This window comes from Chiloscyllium punctatum, chromosome 9 (genome assembly GCF_047496795.1).
Source record: "Chiloscyllium punctatum isolate Juve2018m chromosome 9, sChiPun1.3, whole genome shotgun sequence".
In the NCBI taxonomy this organism is placed as follows: domain Eukaryota; kingdom Metazoa; phylum Chordata; class Chondrichthyes; order Orectolobiformes; family Hemiscylliidae; genus Chiloscyllium; species Chiloscyllium punctatum.
The window spans coordinates 19,644,632-19,668,012 of NC_092747.1; the positions used below are offsets into that span (position 1 = coordinate 19,644,632).

General features: G+C 42.4%; 1 protein-coding gene across 3 annotated transcripts in view; it reads left to right on the plus strand.

Moving 5' to 3' along the window:
* The window catches only part of oca2 (oculocutaneous albinism II), a 545,784-nt gene that overhangs the window by 177,808 nt on the left and 344,595 nt on the right, over positions 1 to 23,381 (plus strand). For all 3 annotated transcript variants that reach the window (XM_072576986.1, XM_072576990.1, XM_072576987.1), the window contains exon 9: positions 5,579 to 5,732. In XM_072576986.1, the coding sequence (XP_072433087.1) occupies positions 5,579 to 5,732 (154 nt within the window). The remainder of the gene's footprint in view (positions 1 to 5,578; positions 5,733 to 23,381) is intronic.

Sequence of the window (23,381 nt, forward strand, 5' to 3'; positions counted from 1 at the left end):
TATTCTACTGCCCTTGTCCTTCGAGGGTGTAGAAGTTGCCAGCTTTCAAAGGCACTCTGTGTGGGCATCTTGTGGATGGTACTCGCTGCTATTCCTATCTTACTGTGCACCATTCCCAGAACAAGTCACTACTCAGGATATCCACTGAAAGACCAGCATTCTTTGCTCCCCACCATCTCATTGTGCATCTGGTTGGGCACTGTCAGTCTGGAGCTGTGTGGCATGGTCCCTGATATTTGCGCTGCCGTGGCACTGGGCAAAACTAGAGCATTAGCTGAGATGTTGGTACACAGTGTCCAACATGGAGGCTGTTTGGAAAAAGTGCCGAGCTTATACCCACAATGTTTCAGGTTGCAATTTCTCAGCATCTAACTTATTTGACAAGTTTGGTAAGCAGAATATTAATGAAGTGACTTGTGCCATTAGTAATATGTTTAACAAGCTATAGGCCCCTTTAATTGGCAACTCGTCACCTGCTGAGCAAGATACTCACCACAATGCTTATGAAAAACATAAAAAGTGGTGTGAGATGTCCCTTTTATCAGGATAGGCCTCAAGATATCTTATGTCCCATTTCTGCAATGTTGCTCAGACCCCAAGAAGATGCTACTTTCCATCTGCCTGTTCTAACAAAGCTTCTTACTGCAGCCAGGAGATGGAGCTCTGCTTTGCAAACACCTGTATCAAAACCAAAATAGAATACAATCCCTATAGTGTGGAAACCGGCCCTTCGGCCCAACAAGTCCACATCAACCCACCCAGACCCATTCGTCCACCCTATTACCCCTGACTATTGCACCTAACCTACACATCCTTGAACACCATGGGCAATTTAGCATGGCTAATTCATCTAACCTTTGAATTGTGGGAGGAAACCGGAGCACCTGGAGGAAACCCACGCAGACACAGAGAGAATGTGCAAACTCCACACAGACAGTCGCCTGAGGTTGGAATCGAACCTGGGACCCTGGCGCTGTGAGCCACTGTGCTGCCCCTAAGAGTGTAAGGTCAGCAGTTGACTGGATGCAGGGTGTAGTTGGGGAATAGTAGGAAACAAAGGACTAACTATTAAGTATGTGTGGACGATGGAAAAAGGAGGCTGATTACTGTGGGTTTGGCAAGGGAGCAAATGAGTGGATACTCTGTGTGTGTGTGAGAGTGAGAGTGTGAGTGATTTCTGCATTGTTTGAGGGGGAATAAGGACATTATGGTGTGGTGGGTTCATGAGGGCAGAAGGGCTGTCCTGAGGAATATTGATAACTTGGCTATGTTAGTACCCGTGATAGGTTGAAGAAGTTGGTATCCTTCTCCCTGAATAGAAAGCTGAGAAGAGATAGAGTCATACAGCATGGAAACAGATCCATTGAACCATCCAGTCCATGCCCACTATGTTCCCAAACTAAACTAGTCCCACTGCCTGTATTTGGCCTATATCCTTCCAAACCTTTTCTATTCATCTACATGTCCAAATATCTTTTCAACATTGTAATTGTATCCACATCCACTTCCTCTGGCAGTTCATTCCACTTACAAACCACCCTCTGTGTGGGATGGTTGTCCCTCAGGTCCCTTTTAAAGCTTTCTCCTCTCAATTTAAAAACATGCCCTACAGTTTTGAACTCTCCCACCCTTGGGAAGAGACCCTTGCTATTCACCTTGTCTTTGCTCCTCATGATTTTATAAACCTTTGTGAGGTCTCCCCTCAGCTTCCTACACTCCAGTGAAAATAGTCCCAGCCTATTTTTATAAGTCAAACCCTCCATTCCCGGCAACATCCTGGTAAAACTTTTCGGAACGCTTGCCAGTTTAATAACATCCTCCCTGTAAAAGGGCACCCAGAACAGGACACAGCATTGCAGGCAAAGCCTCACCAATGTCCTGCACAATTTCAACATGTCGTCACAACTCAAAGCTCTGGAGGTTTTCAAAATCACGGGTGAGTTGTAAGTGTGGTGGAGGCAGGCTCAGCTAAGCATTCAAGAGGGTATTGGATGGTTTTTTGGATAGTAGTTAGGTGCTGGGATCTGGGGGAGAGGCAGGAGATTGGCACTCTCGGAAAGATGTTGTGAAACTTGAAAGGGTTCAGAAAAGATTTACAAGGATGTTGCCAGGGTTGGAGGATTTGAGCTACAGGGAGAGGCTGAACAGGCTGGGGCTGTTTTCCCTGGAGCGTCAGAGGCTGAGGGGTGACCTTACAGAGGTGTACAAAATTATGAGGGGCATGGATAAGGTAAATTGGCAAAGTCTTTTCCCTGGGGTGGGGGAGTCCAGAACTAGAGGGCATAGGTTCAGGGTGAGAGGGGAAAGATATCAAAGAGATCTAAGGGGCAACTTTTTCATATAGAGGGTGGTACGAGTATGGAATGAGCTGCAAGAGGAAGTGGTGGAGGCTAGTACAATTGCAACATTTAAAAGGCATTTGGATGGGTATATGAATAGGAAGGGTTTGCAGGGATATAGGCTGGGTGCTGGCAGGTGGGACTAGATTGGGTTGGGATATCTGGTTGGACCGAGGGGTCTGTTTCCATGCTGTACATCTCTATGACTCTATGACTTATAATGGACTGACTGGACTCCTTCCATACATGACCATTTTGTGATTCTGCAATTCTCTGTGAACAATAGGTTTACAATGTACTTGTAAAGCACAGGTTTTCAGAGTCTGGGATACATTGCTGAAGGATGTGGTGAAGGTAGATTCAAAGGGGATTGGATAAGTTCCTGTGGACAGCAATTTTAAAGGGCTTCAGTGAAAGTTTAGGGGAATGGAACTAATTTGCAGTTCGTACAGTGACTTGGCACTGACACAAAGGTCTGAATGCACTGTATGACTTAATTATTTCTGTGCACTTTTTTTTCAGTTGCTATTCCCACCCGAGTTAAAGTGATGACCACTTCTTTGCAGGTAGACAGGGTGGTGAAGAAGGCATTTGAGACACTTGCCTTCATTGCTCAATGCATTCAGTACAGGATTTGGGATGTCATGTTGTGGCTATACAGGAGATGTTTAGAATACTGCATTCAATTCTGGTCTCCCTGCTATAGGAAAGATGTTATTAAACCTGGAAGGGTTCAGTAAAGATTTACAAGGATGTTTCCAGGTTTGGAAGATTTGAGCTACATGGAGAAGTTGACTAGGCTAGTGCTGTTTTCCCTGCAGTGTCAGTGGCTGAGGAGTGACCTTACAGAGATTTATAAAATCATGAGGGGCATGGATAGGATAAATAGACAAGGTCTTTTTCCAGACTTGGGGGAGTCCAGAACTAGAGGGGCATAGGTTTAGGATGAAAGGGGAAAGACATAAAAGGGATCTGAGGGGCAACTTTTTCACGCAGAGGATGGTACGTGTATGGAATGAGCTGCCAGAGGAAGTGGTGGAGGCTGGTACAATTCCAACATTTGAAAGTTATCTAGATGGGTATATGAATAGGAAGGGTTTAAAGGAATATAAGCCGGGTACTGGCAGTGGGACTAATTCAGTTTAGGATATCTGGTTGGCACAGATGAGTTGGACTGAAGGGTCTGTTGCCATGCTGTACAGCTGGAAGCCTCTATAAAAATAATATTTATTAAAAGCTCAGTCTTAAGTCCCCCTCTATCACTTACTGCGCTATTCTGTTGATTTGATGTATTATTGACTGTGGATAGTTTTGGATTGTGATTGAAGCTGCTGCTGTTTGTTTTATGAAGTCTAGTTACGGGGTTTTGGTTGATGTTTCCAAAGTGTTTAGGGCTCAAATACACATGGTAATATGGATGGTTAAGTTGTACAGTGTTAGTGGGACCAGGTACCAGCAGCAGTGTGATGTTTTACAGGGAGACTAATTATGTATAAGACAAATGTCCATCAATTCACTGGTGACCTAAAGATTCCACTGTTGGACTGAGGTTTGCATGAATGGGTTGCTCAATAGTGCACCCTCTAGTGGAGAGTCAAAACAATGACGGCAACTATTTACTTCTTCATTATTTTGTTATTCTGCAAAAATGTTTGCTGACACAGTAACTGCGGGCTACGAGCTCATTCAAACTATGTATGCACAAGCTTCCAGACCCTCTAAGTTGTTATGTCATGCACAAATTGCACAGAACGGTGCGACGTTGAAATGAGGTTCGGCAGTAGGATAAGACCCTCCAGTACCTGTTGAGGAAGCAGTGGAAGGGGAGGGGGATGGTGTATCGGAGAGGGTGTGTGGGAGAAGATTGAACAGGGAGGGATAGGACCGGTGGGGTTGTCAAGAGTTATCAGAAAAGTGGGGGAGGGATGGTATCAAAGGGGCTTTTCCTGACTAAGGTTATTGGCCATTCCAGTAATGAGAGTGAGGGCTGACCAGTCCACTGTCATTATCATTCTGTAGTATCTAGGCCATGATGTAACTTTTAAGATTCCTGAGTGTTGCCAGGATTTCCTCCTTCCTTTCACCCCCTTCACCCCGTACAGTACTGCCCCAAAGTTCACCAAATTAGCTGTGATGGGGTGTGTGGGGTGTTTGCCACTGGTGATCTCCTCTGTGTGGGAGACTGGGGCTGGATTCCTTAGTTGTCACAATCACGTCTTATTTATTTCACACTTTGCTATTCCTCTGCTTTGCTGGTTGGCCTCCTGCCTTCCACCTTTAATAAAATTCATCCTATCCATACCTCTTCCAGCAGCTCTCAAACCCTGATCCTCCAAAATATTAATGCTCCTCCAGTTCTGGCCTTGTGTGCAGCACTGATGTTAATCAATCCACTTCTGGTGGCTGTGTCTTTATACACCTGGATTTTATCGTTGTGGAAGTCCCTCTCTAAACCCTGCCCCACCTCTACCTCTTTCTCTTCCTTTAAGACACTTTCCAAGGTCTACCTGTTTGAACAAAACTTTCATCATTTGTCATAAAATCACTTCTGTTCTGACAGAAAGTCAATATCTGAAACATTAACTCTGTCTCTCGCTCCACAGATGCTGCCATACTACCTGACGATCTCCAGCATATTCTGTTTTTATTTCTCATACAACCTTATACGACTTAGTGTCAAGTCTTGTTTGAAACCCATTCCTGTGAAGGGACTAATGGATGCGTTACTAGACTTAAAGTGCTATATAAAGTCATGTTGTTGTCATTAACCATATTTGACTGCATGGGCAGTTGCATGGACAGCATGGGAATTGCAGGTAGACAGGGTGGTGAAAGAGGCGTTTGACACACTTGCTTTCATTGCAGTCAGAATAGGAATTGGGATGTCATGTTGCGCTGTACAGGACATTGGTCAGGCCGTATTGGAATGAGGAACATTGAAAAGGGAACTGTGGAGAGTTTCACGCAGAGGGTAGTACGTGTATGGAATGAGCTGCCAGCGGAAGTGATGGAGGCTGGTACAATTGCAACATTTAAAAGGTAACTGGATGGGTATATGAATGGGGAGGGTTTAGAGAGATATGGGCCAAATACTGGCAAATGGACCTAGATTAATTTAGGATATCTGGTCAGCATGGACAAGTTGGACCAAAGGGTCTGTTTCTATGTTGTAAAACTCTATGACTTGTTATATAGAATGTTACAACTGTCTTTGACCAACAACTGCACATCTTTTGCAGCAATGGCATCAGTTTGAGTATACTGGCCTTCCTCAAGAACAATGAAATGGTTCCACTCTCCATTCGTCACCATTATCTCAACGCAAATGTTGAGACTCAAGTTGCCATTGCATCCATCATTTTGGCTGGCGTCTACGCACTTATTATATTTGAGGTAAGTCCTTTCTGCCCATTCAGTAACCCATTCTGCCCCATCCTAGAGAGTCTAAAACATATTGCAAAGTTAACTTCAATTTGATAATTTTTTTCTTTGTGAATGAAGGAATTCCAGCATCCTAATTTAATTATGTAATCTAAGAAGATCCCTGTTATTGTCAAACATTCATCCACTAATATTGTCTGGTTAAGTCTTGCTGCATCCCAGCTAATATATAAAGCAATGGAGCATATAGCTGAATGATTCTAGTTTGTAATGCCAGTTAGTGGTGTTGTTAGCAGCTCAGACAGTACTCATTCCTAGTTATTCGTACTGATGTAGCACAGGCAAGCTGGGTTGCTGGGGGATGGGGGTGTGGTGCTATGTCTTCATGGATGGAGATCTGTGCCACTGTATGTACTGCCCTCCTGTTTGAAAAGATCTTTGACAGAAAGGTGAGAAAGCTAAGATTCAGGAGGAAGCAGAAGGATGTGCACTGCGGCCAATCCAACGAAAGGCTGGAGTTGAATGATCCTTTGAAGAGATCCCAGGAATTGACAAGGTTACAGTTCATGGCTTCTCTGAATGTACAATAGTACACATTCAGAAGGGTTTAGCTTAAACACTTGGTCAATACACAAGATCCAAATCTGTTGTATAACAGGTTATTATTATCAGACCAAATCCAATCAGATTGAATTACATAGTGACAAAATTACTTTGCATGCTGCAAATGAATAGATGCAGTGTCACCACATGATATAGAACATTTATTCATTCCATCTCTTCACATCTATCTGAATGCCTTAATATTTAATGGCATTATCAGTAAATCCTCATTATCCATATCCTGGATAATACACTTAATAGAAACGGAATGGGACTAACTATATAAAGCACTCTGGTTAAAAGAGTCATTTAAAGGTTAGGGGCCCTACACTGAGTAACTCACTTCCTGACTCTCCATAGTCTGTCCATTATCTACAAGGCACATGTCAGGCATGTAAGGCAATACAATCCACTTACCTGGATGAGTGCAGAGCCAGTAACACTCATGAATTGGCACCATCCAGAACAAATTGTCTGCTTGGTTGGCATCCCATCCACCATCTTCTTCTGTTCCAACATTCACTCCCTTCACCATCAATAACAGTAGCAGCAGTTAGTATGATCTACAGGATACACCGCAGAAACTCACTAAAACTTCTCAAAACTCATGGGCTCTCCCATCTAGAAGGACATGGGAGCACCACATTCAAGTTCCCCTCCAAGTCTCACATCATCCTGACTTGGATGTCCGTCACTGTTGCTGAGTCAAAATCCAGGAACTCTCTTCCTGACCACCTTGTGGGTGTACCAACACCATACACACTGCAGCGGTTTTGGAAGACACCTTTTGAAGGACAGGTAAGAATTGGCAATAAATGCTGGCCGAGCCAGCAACACCCACATCCTGTGTGCAAATTTTTTAAAAAAGTATTATGTACACCAGGATCCATATGTTGTTTCTTGTAGATGATAGTGAAGGGATCGTTTATCAGTGATATATTTAATAATGAAAGACTCATGGAGCAATATAGCTTTAAATGGCCTTGCAGTAGATCTTGACCTTTTGCGATAATTGGATGGATATTAGTAAATTGGAAACTCACCTTACATTACTCCCAATGATTATTTCAATTGAGTTCAATTGGTACAGATGTAAAGCATGTGCTGACTTGCTGTTATCCATACCACACAACCACAGAAAGTTGGGATTACTCTTTTAAGTAGCCTGTGGTGCACTGAAATCATGCTGAACTAATTGTGCCTTCCCTACTTCTGAGTCCCAAATGCTCCCAGTTTCCAATGTTTTGTGAAAGTTATTGTTACAGACATGCGGGGGATTACAGAAACAATTATGTTCTGATATTTTACTAAGTAACGGAATCAGGTGGATATAACTTAATAATAATGAACTGTTATTTGAATGAGATTTTATTGTCCTGTGTACTCAAGTATAGGAATACAGGAGGAGAAAGTGAGGACTGCAGATGCTGGAGTTCAGAACTGAAAATGTGTTGCTGGAAAAGCGCAGCAGGTCAGGCAGCATCCAAGGAGCAGGAGAATTGACGTTTCGGGCATGAGCCCGATTCCTGAAGAAGGGCTCATGCCCGAAACGTCGATTCTCCTGCTCCTTGGATGCTGCCTGACCTGCTGCGCTTTTCCAGCAACACATTTCAGTATAGGAATACAGGAGCACAGTGAAAAGTATACAAAGTCACCATTCTTCACTGCCATCTTGGTTACAAAAACCAGAATTAAAACAAAACTGAAATAAAAAGAATCAAGCTAAAAGAAAAAAAAATCCAGATCTAAAAGAAAGAAAAATATCCAGATCTTAAATCACATCTCAATAAAGGTGTGTAGAATAATCACCCTCCGATGCAGGTGTCTGGGCCTAGCCACAGCCCAAGCCTTTTGCTGCTGCTACTTCTGGTCTTCAGGAGGAGCTTAGTTGCCACTGAAATTGCTGCCCACATTTCGATGAGAGGAATCACAACCTCGCTGCTGCCGCCCACCATTCTGCGAATGGCTTGCTCTTGCTGCCATGCCAACGGAAAAGGTTTTAAAGAAAACATTAGATTCTCTACAGTGTGGAAACAGGCCCTTTGGCCGAACCAGTGCACACTGACCCTCCGAAGAGTAACCCACCCAGACCTATTTCCCTCTGACCAATGCACCTACCACTACGGGCAATTTAGCATGGCCAACCCACCTGATCTGCACATCTTTGGACTATGGGAGGAAACTGGACCACCCGGAGGAAACCCGTGCAGACACGAGGAGAATGTGCAAACTCCACACAGAGAGTCGTCCAAGGCTGGAATCGAACCTTGGTCCCTGGCACTGTGAGGCTGCCGTTCTAACCACCGAGTCACTGTGACGCCCCAAGGAAAGAAGAAAAAAGACGAAAAGGAAGAGGATAAATAAAGAAAAATAGCCAAAGTAAAAATTAAGAAGGAAAGAAAAAGCAGAGGGGAGCCCCAAGCTCATGCGACATCATGAAATAAATTCTGGGATGCGTTCACAATGAGCAGGCTGTCAAAATCTGGTTCAGCTCCTAGTGAGAACATGCTGCTCAGCTTCATGCAAAGCGACCTAGTTTGTTATATGATTCTTTTGGAATGTGGGCATTGCTGCCCGAGCTGACCTTTATTGCCCACCTTTCATTCCCAACAATGGAAATATGAACTGACTGGCCAGGGTTATTGAAGTTGGTAGTTAAGAATTGACCACATTTCTGTGGCTCTGTGCTGACAGATCAGAATGACAGATTTCCAACCCTAACGGGTGTTCATGAATTAGATTAGATTAGATTAGATTAGATTACTTACAGTATGGAAACAGGCCCTTCGGCCCAACAAGTCCACACCGCCCCGCCGAAGCGCAACCCACCCATACCCCTACATCTACCCCTTACCTACACTACGGGCAATTTAGGATGGCCAATTCACCTAACCTGCACATCTTTGTGACTGTGGGAGGAAACCAGAGCACCCAGAGGAAACCCACGCAGACACGGGGAGAACATGCAAACTCCACACAATCAGTCGCCTGAGGCGGGAATTGAACCCGGGTCTCTGGCGCTGTGGAGGCAGCAGTGCTAACCACTGTGCCACCGTGCCGCCCACAATTAGGTTACAACAATAGTGACCATTCAACCAGTTTTAAATTTATCGATTCATATTTCTGTAGCTATCCTAGTGGGATTCAAACCCAAGCTCCTCAGCACATTAGTCAGTCTCTCTGGATTACTGGGACAATAACAATACCACTGCACCATCAACTCCCCAACATGGCAACCGCTGGCCAACTGCACACCATGGCATTTTCTAAAGTGACTAGATTCCCTTATTTGTAGCTATGTGTAATATCTTCACAAGCTACAACAATCCCAAAAGGTGAGGGAACACAGCTCAATGCTGGAGTTCAATGGGAGATTTTGGGGTGCATTGCAATTATAGGAACTGTGCAAATTTCCCGGTGAGTAGCTGACATGGAAGCACAGGCTGCCAGTGTGTGTGGTGCATGAAATAGAAAAAATAGAATCGCTGTAGCAGTTTGAGAGGATGGGTGGTTCTGTAATTGCTTGGTAGTTTTCTTTCTGAACCAAGGGCCATTTTACATTGACCTGTAATTGCTTCATGCTAAATGCCCAATACAGATAACATGTTTCCATTGTTGGGCTGTGTGCAGAGCCAATCTGTAAAATTACAAGACATTTTTTCCTTTGCTGCATTGCATTGATTCTTCAAGGTAACAACACACTGACTTTTTTTTAAGGCAGTATGTTGCTAATTTCAAGTATTTTCTGTTTTATGAGCCTTTCAAGTCTCTCTGGAGTACAAAAGTCTCGACAGACTCTCCCATGGGTCTGTCGGAATGCCATCTTTCAGCTGGGGAGTTAGACCGAAGCCTTCAGTTTCGTTTCTCATGTGGATACAAGAGATCCCATGGCAGTATGTGGAAGAAGAACATGCAAATTTATCATAGAGTCATAGAGATATACGGCATGGAATAAGACTATTTGGTCCAACTCGTCCATGCTGATCTGATATCCTATGTAAATCTAGTCCCATTTGCTAGAATTTGGCCCCATCACTCTAAATCCTCCCTGTTCATATGCCCATCCAGATGCCTTTTAAATGTTGTAATCGTACCAACCTCCACCACTTCCTCTAGCAGCTCGTTCCATACACACTCTATCCGCTGTGTGATAAAGTTGCCCCTTAGGTCCCTTTTATATCTTTCTCCTCTCACCTTAAACCTATGCCCTCTAGTTTTGGATTCCCCCACTCCAGGGAAAGAAGCACTTGTCTCTATAAGGTCACCCCTCAGCCTCCGACACTCCAGGGAAAACAGCCCCAGCCTACTTAGCCTCTTGCTATAGCTCAAACCCTCCAACCCTTGCAACATTCTCGTAAATTTTTCTGAACCCTTTCAATTTTCATAACATCCTTCGTATAGGAGGGAGACCAGAATTGCATGCAATACTCCAAAGGTGGCCTAACCAATGTCCTGTACAGCCGCAACATGACCTCCCAACTCCTATATTCAATGCACTGATCAATAAAGGCAAGCATACCAAATGCCTTCTTCACTATCCTATCTACCTGAGACTGCATTTTGAAGGGCTATGTACCTCAACTCCAAAGAATCTTTGTTTAGCAACACTCCCCAGGACTTTACCTTAAGTGTATAAGTCTTGCTCTGATTTGCTTTTCCAAAATGCAGCACCTCATAATTATCGAAGTTAAACTCAATCTGCCACTTCACAGCCCATTGGCCCATCTGATCAAGTTCCTGTTGTACTTTGAGGCAACCTTCTTTACTTTCCACAACACCTCCAATTTTAGGGTCACCTACAAACTTACTAACCATACCTGTTATGCTCACATCCAAATCATTTATATAATAATGAAAAGCAGTGGAACCAGCACCGATCCTTGTTGCACACTGCTAATCACAGGCTTCCACTTTGAAAGGCAACCCTCCACCACCATCCTCTGTCTTCTACCTTTGAGCCAGTTCTGTATGCCAATGGCTAGTTCTCCCTGTATTCCATGAGATCTAACCTTGCTAACCAGTCTACCATGAGGAACCTTGTTGAGTGCCTTACTGAAGTCCATATAGATGGTGTCCACTGCTCTGCCCTCATCAATCCTCTTTGTAATTTCTTCAAAAAACTCAATCAAGTTCGTGAGACTCAGATTCCCAGGCACAAAGCCATGCAAGCTCTCCTTAGTCAGTCCTTGCCTTTCTAAATATGGAGGAGAAAGTGAGGACTGCAGATGCTGGAGATCAGAGCTTAAAAATGTGTTGCTGGAAAAGCGCAGCAGGTCAATAAATATGTGTAAATCCTATCCCTCACTTCGTATTGCTGATTACTGATGTACTGGCATTTATTACTGAAGGGGGTGAGATTAGTTGACCTGGGTAGGAGGTACTGGTGAGTGATGCCAACAGTGCAGGTTCAATTCCTGCACCAACTGAGATTACCAAGAAAGAATCTCCTTCTTAATCTCTCCCTTCCCCTGAGGTATTGTGACCCTCAGTTTAAGCCATCACCAGTTATCTCTCTCTAATGAGAGTACGATCCTACAGGTTGGTAAGACGATGGCAACTTTAGTTGTGATCATGTCACTTCTGAAGAGTCACGTTGGACTTGAATGTTTCTCTGTTGCTGTCTGCCATTTTTCTAGCATTCTTTGTTTTTGTTTCAGATTTACAGTGTCTGCAATATTTTCTTTTTATTAAGGGAATTTAAATGCTGATCTCTGATCATACTCAAATCTCTCAAGCGTGAGTCAAACCCAGGCCCTTTTAACCCCGAACAATTTCAAAATCTGAGCTGACGTCTTACAGTGTGATTTATTTTCGAACTGGACCGTATTGACTGACCCATTAAGAAAATCTGAATGTACTACTGCTTTTACTCTAGTCTGCATTGTTGAAATGCTTCACAAAGTATGAATTATATGTATTGCTCTTTTGTCTGGTCTATTAGAGTCTTGAGTTGTGTGACGTTGCATCTCTTTGTTATGACAGACAATAATGGCAACTTCCCACAATAGGTAATGAGACTGTGAGGTACGAGTCATGACTCAGAACACCAACCCTCAGCTGACAGCCTTTCTGCTTCCTACTGATTATCCCTAACTAGGTCCATCATTGAGCATCTTGTGCATGAGTGAGCTGCAAGAGTACGGTGTCAAATAAAAGCCTTTGTACAAAAACTTTTGTTCAATGGGGAAAGAGTCTCATCAGAGTGCCAAAATAGTTTTGAATTAAAGCTGTGAGATTCTGATAATGAACAATCCTCAAAGCTGGATGTGATGATCCCACAGGATTTCTATATTCCTTAACAAAGGAATATTCAACAGGCCAGATATTCGGAGTGGAATTTACGTTAGTAGAGTCATTTCTTTTGACACTTGCGGCTTCTGCATATTTTATACACATTAATTCTGAATAAGACTATTAAAAATTAGCCAAGAATTTTCAGTTAAGAATGTCTTCATGTGCCGTTTAGCTAGGAATCAGACCTTTAGAAAAGTAATTGCAATTGTGTCGTATTATATCTGAGCCTAGTTGTACTCCATGCAAATATGGTTTCAATTATTTAACTGGTGGTTGTTTGAGAAGATTTGAAGTTTTTTTCCTGCAATTGACAATGCTTTTAAACCCAGTTAATAACATTTGCTTTTAGATTAAAAGCCTAATTCATATAATTCAAATTAGTAAGGCGAAATACAGTCTATACCATGGTTTGCTCAATAACGTGCTGCTAATGAATAAATTCTGCAGGTAATAATATTGAACTATATTTTCTACAGTTACTCAATTACATTGATGAAAGCATTACTTTATTTCAGTTACTTTTCCTTTCTCAATTTATATTATACTTTAATCCCAGTGTATGCAAGACTATAAAAGCTGGATATGACCATTGATGATAATGGCGGTGTGTAAGTTTAACATGTCATAGGGACATGAACAAGGGAGATAGTTTTTTAAAATAATTTCACACCATTCAATTAGATGATGGCTAATTTACACTTCAATGTTATTTAATCACCTTTGCTCTATCCTTACTGAATTGAGAAGGAGCTTCTTCACCCAGAGGGTTGTTAATCTGTGGAATTCCTTGCCCAATGAAGTCGTTGATGCTATTTCAGTAAATGTTTTGAAAGCTAAGGTAGTTTATTTTTGAAAAACAAAGGAATTAAGGGATACGGTGAGGGCGTGGGTAAGTGGAGCTGAGTCCATGAAAAGATCAGCCATGATCTTATTGAATGGTGGGGCCGACTCTAAGGGCCGGACGGCCTACTCCTGCTCCTAGTTCTTATGCTGTTACGTTGTTATCTAACACTATGTGTCTTGGTAAAATCTTCAGGCAGCCATGGCTTTATATGGAAGGGACATAGTTCCACATTCCTATTATTGCCCGTGTGGAAAAAGTGTTTCCTGTTTTTGTTTGTCAATGACATAGCTGTGACTTTAAGACTACGTCCCTTCACCCTTAATGCCCTCAACAGAAGGTGGAGTGTCATCAAATCTAATGACCCAATTCAATCAGTTTAACTTTTGAATGCCTCAATTCATCATTTCTCAAACTTTTGCAAGTTCAAGAATACAAGTCAACTTATGCAACCAAAGCCCTCATAGTTTAACACTCGGAGTTCTAGTATCATTATCGTTTTATCTACGCTGCACCTTTTGCAAGGACAGTACATTCTTCTTGAGATTTGGTATCTAGAGCTGAATGCAGTATTTCAGGTGGAGACTGTTCATTATTCTGTGCAACTAAAGCATAACTCCTCCTCTTTGTGTGTCACACCCTTATGATAAAGGCCAATATTCCTGATGAAGGCCTTATGCCCGAGATGTCGATCCTCCTGCTCCTCAGATGCTGCCTGACCTGCTGTGCTTTTCCAGCACCGCACGCACGGCATTCCATTACCCGTCCTTAATTTGCTTTTGATTCTTTTGAACATTTGGCCTCCACTGTCTAGTGTTTAAAAGGAGAGCCACTGTTACAACACAGAACAATGGATTGTCATATGAACACACTGTGAATTTTTCCTGTAGCAATAAACTCGACAGTTAAATCTGATGGAATACGTGTGCCCTATTAGGTATTTCACCTAGCCTGCACATCCCTGCACACTACAGGGCATTTTTAGCATGACCAGTTGGCCTAACCTGTACATCTTTGGAGTGTGGGAGGAAACCAGAGCATCCAGCAGAAACCCACGCAGACACGGGGAGAATGTACAAACTCCTCATGGACAGTCACCCGAGGCTGGAATGAAACTCAGACCCCTAGCACACTGAGGCAGCAGTGCTAATCCCTGTTCCACTGTCTTGTCTCTCATTCTTCTAAACTGCTGTAAGTAGGTCTTATACAAGTCTTACCAGTGCCTTCTTTCTTTTGTCAGTTTTTACTTCCAATCAAATGGACTCCATATCATCCAAGCCTACATTATCTCTCACAACTGGCCACATTTCATCTCCTCTTAACAATGCTACGCCAATATTTTCCTCCCTCCTGTCTTTCTGAGAGGCCAAATATCCCTGAATATTATGTTCCCAATTCTGATCTCCTTGTCGCTATGTCTCCGTAATGGCTAGAAGATCCCATCCATTTATCTTGATTTGTAATGCCAGTTTGTCAACCTCATTCCAAATGCTTTGAGCATAAAGATAGAAAGGTTTGTCTTTTTGCCATTTTAGTATTTTAACTGTTCTTTCTTTTAGTACTGCTCTTGTTTTCTCTTTCCCATGTCACCCTCTTTAGGTTCCCAACCCGCCTCCCATTCTAGTTTAAATACACCTGTTCACACTAGCAAATACAGTGCCTAGGTCCCAGCCCTTCCCAGGTGTAACCTGTCTGGTTTCCCCTGCTCCCACCTCCCCCAGAACTGGTCCCAAACTTCCAGGAGTCTGAAACCTTCTCCCTAGCACCATCTTTCCAGCCAGGCATACATCTGATGAAGCCCTTCCTGATGAAGGGCTTTTGCCCGAAATGTCGATTCTCCTGCTCCTCGGATGCTGCCTGGCCTGCTGTGCTCTACCAGCACCACACTCTCGACTCTAATCTCCAGCATCTGTAGTCCTCACTTTTGCCTATACATCTTATATGTCCCACCATTTCTGCTCTGACTAGCATGTGGCACTGGTATAATCCTGAAATTACTACCTTTTGCAGTCCTACTTTTCAATTTGCTTCCTAACTCCCTATATTCTGCTGTTAAGACCTCATCAATTTTTTTTAAACCTATGTTGGTGGTAATGATGTGTGATATGACCAATATCTTTCCACCTTCCCCCCTCCAGGACATCCGGTAGCTGCTCTGAGACATCATTGACCTTCGTGCCAGGGTTAGTTTGTGCCATCATTTCTAGTTTGACCTTGTAGGTGAAGATCCCAATTGCATCATCTGGAGTGATGTCCATGCCTGATGTTTGTGTTGAACCCCTGGGGTAGGGTTAGAACCTGAACTCTTGTGATTCTGAAACAAGAATACTATCGATTGAGCCTGACGCTGGGAAGAAAATTGAACTTAAACAGAATGTCAGACTGAAATGTAAAAGCAAAACAAAAATCAAGATCAGATGTTACTTAAAATAGACCCTTAACACCATGGCTTCCTGCTGCACTCGTCAGTTAAGCAATCGGCACCTCCTGGTGGTTTATTTTGCTGTATACTAAGGCCTCAGCATGTATTTTCCATCTAATCATACAGGCAAGACAGTGAATTTAAAGTATCTTCTGCTGTTCCAAACAAATGTGTCCAATATGCTTCAGTAAGTTTGGTGAGAAATCTGTTTTTACTCTTACCTTTTAGATCTCCAGCTGAATGCAAGGACCACAGGTTACTGTTACTATTGGAATTAATTGCACAATCACACGGGCCAGCCCATTATTCTGGCTACTTCGAGCATTATGGAAACATTAATATGTATAAGCTTGATTTAATGCACTCACCACCATTACCTGAGCTCACATTAATGCTGTTTCACTGCAGATAAATTATTCAGTGGCTTTGTCAGTGGATGGTTGACCACTTGAGGGCAGTGCACATTGTGGATTAAAACAAATGGATTTTTGAATTGAACCACCAGCCTCATGCATTTGCTGGAGTTAATAATCAAACTGTTAAACTGTCTTGGTAAAAGCTTACGTTAGTGCACTTTGATGCCACGCAGATTTGCTTTTTCCTGAACCAGCTTAGAATTCAAAGTAACACTACTTAATACAAATTAACATTGAATAATTCTATATCTGGTCATTACAGATATATATCAAGCTCTGAATTTGTAGTCATATTTGTTAAGGACTAACCAATCTTCATCATGGGCCCATCGCCATGAACTTTTGAGAAGCTCTCATTCCTGTTTTAACTTCGCCCATTCCGTGCTTTGTGATGTGTAGCTCCATGACTTAATTGCCAGGTTGCTTCAGGCTCCTAGAGCTCCTCCCTCAACACCACTCCCCAAACATTCTCTCCCCTGTCATAAGCATTTACCAGTTGTACACATTTTCAAATGAGTAAGCAAGGTTATGTTTTGCGACATTGACTGTACAGTTTAACCTTATATCTCCTACTCTCCTCGAGACTTCAGTAAGGCGTTCGACAAGTTCTTCATGGTAGAATGGTTAGCAAGATTAGATCACATGGAATACAGGGAGAACTAGCCATTTGGATACAGAACTGGCTCGAAGGTGGTGCTAGAAGTTGTTTTTCAGATTGGAGGTCTGTGACCAGTGGTGCGCCACAAAGATCGGTGCTAGGTCCACTGCTTTTCATCATTTATATAAATGATTTGGATATGAAAATAGGAGGTGTAGTTAGTAAGTTTGCAGATGACACCAGAATTGGAGGTGTAGTGGACAGTGAAGAATGTTACCTCAGAGCACAATAGGATCTTGATCAGATGGGCCAATGGGCCGAGGATTGGCAGATGGATTTTAATTTCTATAAATATGAGGGGCTGCATTTTGGAAAGACAAATCAGAGCAGCACTTATACACTTAATGGTAAGGTCCTAGGGAGTATGGCTAAACAAAGAGACCTTGGAGTTCAGGTTCATAGTTCCTTGAAAATGGAGTCTTAGGTAGATAGGATAGTGAAGAAGGTGTTTGGTATGCTTTCCTTTATGGGCAGAGTATTGAGTACAGGAGTTGGGAGGTCATGTTGCAGCTGTACAAGATATTGGTTAGGCCACTTTGGAATATTGCGTGCAATTCTGGTCTCCCTCCTATAGGAAGGATGTTGTGAAACTTGAAAGTGTTCAGGAAAGATTTACAGGGATGTTGCCAGGTTTGGAGGGTTTGAACTGTAGGGAGAGGGTGAGTAGGCTTGGCCTGTTTTTTTCTGGAGCATCAGAGGCTGAGAAGGTGACCTTTATGGAGGTTTATAAAATCACGAATAGCATGGACAGGGTAAATAGACAAGGTCTTTTCCCTAGAGTCGGGGAATCCAGAACTAGAAGGCATGCATAGGTTTAGGGCGAGAGGGAAAAAAATTAAAAGGGACCTAAAGGGAATCTTTTTCACACAAACAATGGTACATGTATGGAATGAGCTGCTCGAGGAAGTGGTGGAGGCTGGTACAGTTACAACATTTAAGAGGCAACTGGATGGGTATATGAATAAGAAGGATTTGGAGTGATATGGGCCAAATGCTGGCAAATGGGACTAGATTAATTTGGGGTATCTAGTCAGCATAGATGAGTTGGACTGAAGGGTCTATTTACGTGCTGTACATCTCTTTGACTCTAAGTCTTGATTCACTTGTTTTGATAAACAGACTATTAAAGTCTATGACCAGGTATAGAACACTTGAGGTGTTTCTCTGTTGGCTTCTGTGAGATCAGAGATTTAATTGATCAGGCTGAATGAACTGACAGAGATGTAATTTCAGGATAATATAGGAATTGCAAAGTAATTATGCATCTTCTATTCCATTATTGGCTTTGGATATTGTTGCTAGTCCCATTTGAAAGAAACTAACTATGTATCCATGTGTTGTTCTTCATGGGAAGTAGCTTTCCCCCTCACAGTATTGATGTGTTCAAGATTCTGTTCCCTTGGGAATTAACTTGATTTGTTGCCTGGAGGTTCTTCGGACTGCAACACATCTTTAAGAAGTGAGCTCTTTTTCTACAATGTATACAATGTTAGCGAAAGACTGGGCAATTCTGTCATTCCTGATATGGGATTTTGCAGCCACACCTATCATAGCATGCTGTTGCATTACATTGCTTTGGATTTCATGTTGATATAGTTGCATGTGTATATTGTTTAAATGAGAGGTCTGTCTCAACTGGTCAAATAGTTTATTGTGTTTTAAGTAGCCAACACCTTCTGTGGAATGTTTTGTATTAAGTAAGACCTTTGCTGTGTAAAGCTTGTTGCACATGTTTTTGATTCTGAATTTACTGCTCTGTGGACTGCTCATTCCAGTGTTCGATCCACTGAAAGCTTTGGACTGAAAGCTTTCAATGACAGGTTTATCCAAGAGGCCAGTGATCACTCTGTCAAAAATGAACTCTTTTTGTAAATTTCCATTGCTGCATGCTTCAGATAGTTTCATTTAGATCTATCTACAACTCTCCTGGGAGTTGATATCTACCATTGGAATATAATCTCACCTGTAATCTATTTGTTTTCGGGGAAAATTGATCAAAAACTCTTAGTACATTGTCAAATGTGTTTGTAAGAATCCTTTTCTGGGGTGTGGCACTGGCTGGGTCAGCATTTAGTGCCCGGTTCAGTTGCCGTTGAGAAGATGGTGGTTAGCTGCTTTCTTGCACCACTGCAGTCCATTTAACGTAGGATGATGTACAATGCCATCAGCCAGAGATCCCAGGATTTTGGCTGAAAATGTGTTGCTGGAAAAGCGCAGCAGGTCAGGCAGCATCCAAGGAACAGAACAGGAGAATCGACGTTTCGGGCATAAGCCCTTCTTCAGGAATGAGGAAAGTGTGTCCAGCAGGCTAAGATAAAAGGTAGGGAGGAGGGACTTGAGGGAGGGGCGTTGGAAATGCGATAGGTGGAAGGAGGTCAAGGTGAGGGTGATAGGGCTTATGCCCGAAAAGTTGATTCTCCTGTTCCTTGGATGCTGCCTGGCCTGCTGCGCTTTTCCAGCAACACATTTTCAGCTCTGATCTCCAGCATCTGCAGTCCTCACTTTCTCCATCCCAGGATTTTGACCTAGTGACAGTGAAGGAACATGAATACATTTCCACAGGTAGAAAGTGAGGACTGCAGATGTTGGAGATCAGAGTCCAGACTGTGGTGCTGGAAATGAACAGCAGTCAAGGCATCATCTGAAGAGCAGGAGAAATGCCGTTTTGGGCATAAACCCTTCATCAGGAATTCCTGATGAAGGGCTTATGCCGGAAACATAGATTCTCCTGTTCCTCATATGCTGTCTGGCCTATTGTGTTTTTCCAGCACCACATTCTCGACTCTGATACATTTCCATGTCAGGACGATGAGTGGAACTTGCAGGTGGTGGTGTTCCAATGCATCTGATGCTCTTGTCTTTCTAATGGCTGTGGGTTTGGAAGGTGTTGTCCAAAAAACTTTGGTGAATTTTGTGGCGCAATTTATAGATGGTAGACACTACTGTTGCTGCGTGTCAGTGGTGGAGGGACTGAATATTTATGGATGTGGTACAAAGGAAGTGGTCTGTTCTGTCCTGGATGGTGTCAAGATTCTTGAGCAACACTCACCCAACTAATTTGTTTCTCATTGATCTGTTGAGAGTAACACATGATCTGAATTTGTTCCCATATAGTACTGAAGTGTGCTAATCTGTTCTGTATTTCATTTGGTGTCCTATCCAGAAGCTGTTCGAAATCTTAGGAATTGTTTTTTTCCAAATTTGCTGGTTTTCTGCTCTATCCAATGGATCTGAAAGCTGACCTTTTTTTTAGCTGGAAAGATTGATATCAGTAATTTTTGTCACAATAATTGACTGCTATTGAGTATTTTCCTGATTATGAAGACGAATGTTAGGATTTTGACCTTGTTCTATGCCATGGGTGGCACGGTGGCTCAGTGGTTAGCACTGCTGCCTCACAGCACCAGGAACCTGAGTTCGGTTCCAGTCTTGGGTGACTGTCTGTGTGGAGTTTGCACATTCTCCCCATGTCTGCGTGGGTTTCATCTGGGTGCTCCGGTTTCCTCCCACAATCCAAAGATGTGCAGGTCAGGTGAATTGGCCACGCTAAATTGCCCATAGTGGTATGTGCATTAGTCAGCGATATATATAGGGTTGGGGAATGGGCCTGGGTGGGTTACTCTTCAGAGGATCAGTGTGGGCTTGTTGGGCCGAAGGGTCTGTTTCCATACTGTAGGGAATCTATTCTAATCTACATTGATTTTTGAAATTTGTGGTTGATTAAAGTTGTTGAATCTTAGTTGTAATAATAAAACTGAAAGCTGTTGAATTTTCAGCTTAACTGATTATTTTTCAATGTAAATTTTAGCTTTTCTTTATCAGCACGATGTCTTCAAAGAAATTAATGAAAACATTGATTTTTCAAGAAGGCTGAAGGATTTTCAGGGGATCTATCATTGGAACCTTTCTCAATTTTAGACTCATGTCCTTTTTCTTTATCTAATTTTTCTTTTTTTAATGACTAAAATTGCTAAAGCTCCTTAATTGCGGAATAAAACTTTGAATTTGTCATTCAAACTGTCAAAATTAATAAAGAGCTTGCTAACTTCCCTGCTATGGCTTTGATACTTAAATTGCATAAGTAATTTTTATTCTTGATTTTTTCCCCCTATTTTAATCGGTATTCTTTAAGTCTGTCCCTGAAAAATTGCTTTAATTTGAATAAAAACTGAAAGAACTGCAGATGCTGTAAATCAGAAATAAAAATAGAAATTGCTGGAAAAGCTCAGCAGGTCTGGCAGCACCTGTGGAGAGAAAGCAGAGTTAATGTTTCGGGTCAGTTCTGAGGATGGGTCATTCGACCCAAAATGTTATGTCTGGTTCCTCTCCACAGATGCTGCCAGACCTGCTGAGCTTTTCCAGCAATTTCTAATTACCTTAATATGCTGTGTTTAACCTTGACATAGATTAAATTGTTCAGCAATCTATTAACTCATTGTTTGAAGTCTTAGTTCTGCTCCTCAGCCTAACTTTATTTTGGGTGAAAACAGAACTTTTTATCCCTTCTCTGAGGGATCCAGTCTGCTTTGTGGATGTAGTAATTTGCTTCTTTTCATGAGTGCTACTGGGCTTTTAACGCTGTCACTTTTTTAAAAAAAGGCTTGTTTCACCTATTACTGGTAATGTAAGGCTTTTTGAGACCTCGCATTCTTGTGATTTCTCTGGAGAAGTTGAGAGATGTTTTCTTCACATGAGCCCTTCAGTTCTGTTATGTTTCTGGCTGCTAGCAGGCCTCAAGGCGATATCAATGATTTCTTAACAAAATTATTTTAAAATTCTCTTTCCCAGACAATTTCAAGTCTGTTTCTTGATACTTGGTGCTGCCACGATTTTCTCGGCAGTGAATCCCATCATTGCCAACATCATTTATCGTGTAGTTTATTGCTGCACAATGAGATTGGGTTTGAGACAGACTGATCAAGGAGAATGCAAATACTGGATTAGTGGTGCTGGAAGAGCACAGCAGTTCAGGCAGCATTTTGCCCGAAACGTCGATTTCGCTGCTTGTTGGATGCTGCCTGAACTCTTCCAACACCACTAATCCAGTATTTGCTTTCCAGCATCTGCAGTCATTGTTTATACCAAGGAGAATGCAAAGTCAAGTACTGTCTTGAGGCTCAGGCTTCAAAATAAATATTTGTTATACATAGATACTAAATGTTGCTATATATGGTAATCATTGGTATACCAGGCTCTGATCTTATAATTATATGAGAAAAGGACTAAAATCGCTTGTCTGTTCATGCCCATGAGCTCTCACTCGAGAGTTTTCTGAGTCTGTCCACACTGTGCTGTTCATACACAGTGATGTGCGGTTCTGTGCTATCATCACAAGGTTGCTCCAGGGTCTTGAAGCCCTTACACAACAGTTAAGTTTTCCAATTCTAGGAGCACTGGGTTGATTGTTATTGGTAAGAGTATTTCAGGGCTCCCCACCTTTTCTGGGCTGGCTGGACTGCATCAGTGGCTTGTAGTTTGGATGGAGCATTAAGGGGGAGGGTCAAGCTGGTGTGATCTCCAGGAATATTAAAACAGGAATACTAACCTTCACAGAAGTACCTCAATAAGCTGCACAGTCAACTTCATGAAAGGATCTGACATGAATTGCAGTAAAGAATAGATGCTTATAAAGGCATGAAGAGAAGGGTGTATTAAAGATGGAACCCAAATGGATGAAAATGGATGAAAATAGGAAGAATTCCAAAGTTCAAATAATTCATGTAAATTGTGAGCATCGGTATTCCCAACACCAATCTTTATGGAACATGTATCATGTGGGGTGATAGGGTGAATAACCAATTCCCCAGGGTAGGGGAGTCCAAACTGAGAGGGCATTGGTTTAAGGTGAGAGGGGAAAGATATAAGAGGGACAACTTTTTCACACAGAGGGTGGTGTGTGTATTGAATGAGCTGCTAGAGGGGGCGGCGGAGGCTGGTACAATTACAACATTTAAAAGGCATCACCTAAAAGCTACATGAATAGGAAGGGTTTAGAGAGATATGGGCCAAATGCTGGCAAATGGGATTTGATTACTTGAGGATATCTGGTCGGCATGTACGAGTTGGACTGAAGGGTCTGTTTCCATGCTGTACATGCCTATGATTTTATGAACAGGCCACACTCATAGCTTCTGTTACTCTGAACAATGCCCCTTTCCTTCCATTCCTGCCTTAAACCTGGTTAGTAATCTGTTCTGCTATTTGCCCTCCTGACTCCACATTCTCTGACATTATTCATTGGTCTACCAAGGAGCACGGTATTTAGGATCTTTTAAAAATCCATTTAATAAATGATGTAGAGCTCTGATGAAGAGTTAACTCTGCCTTCACTCCACTGCTGCTGTCAGACCAGCAATTTCTGTTTTTGCTTCAGTTCTCCAGCATCTGCAGTTCTTTGTTTTAAATTATATTGACTGGTATTACCATA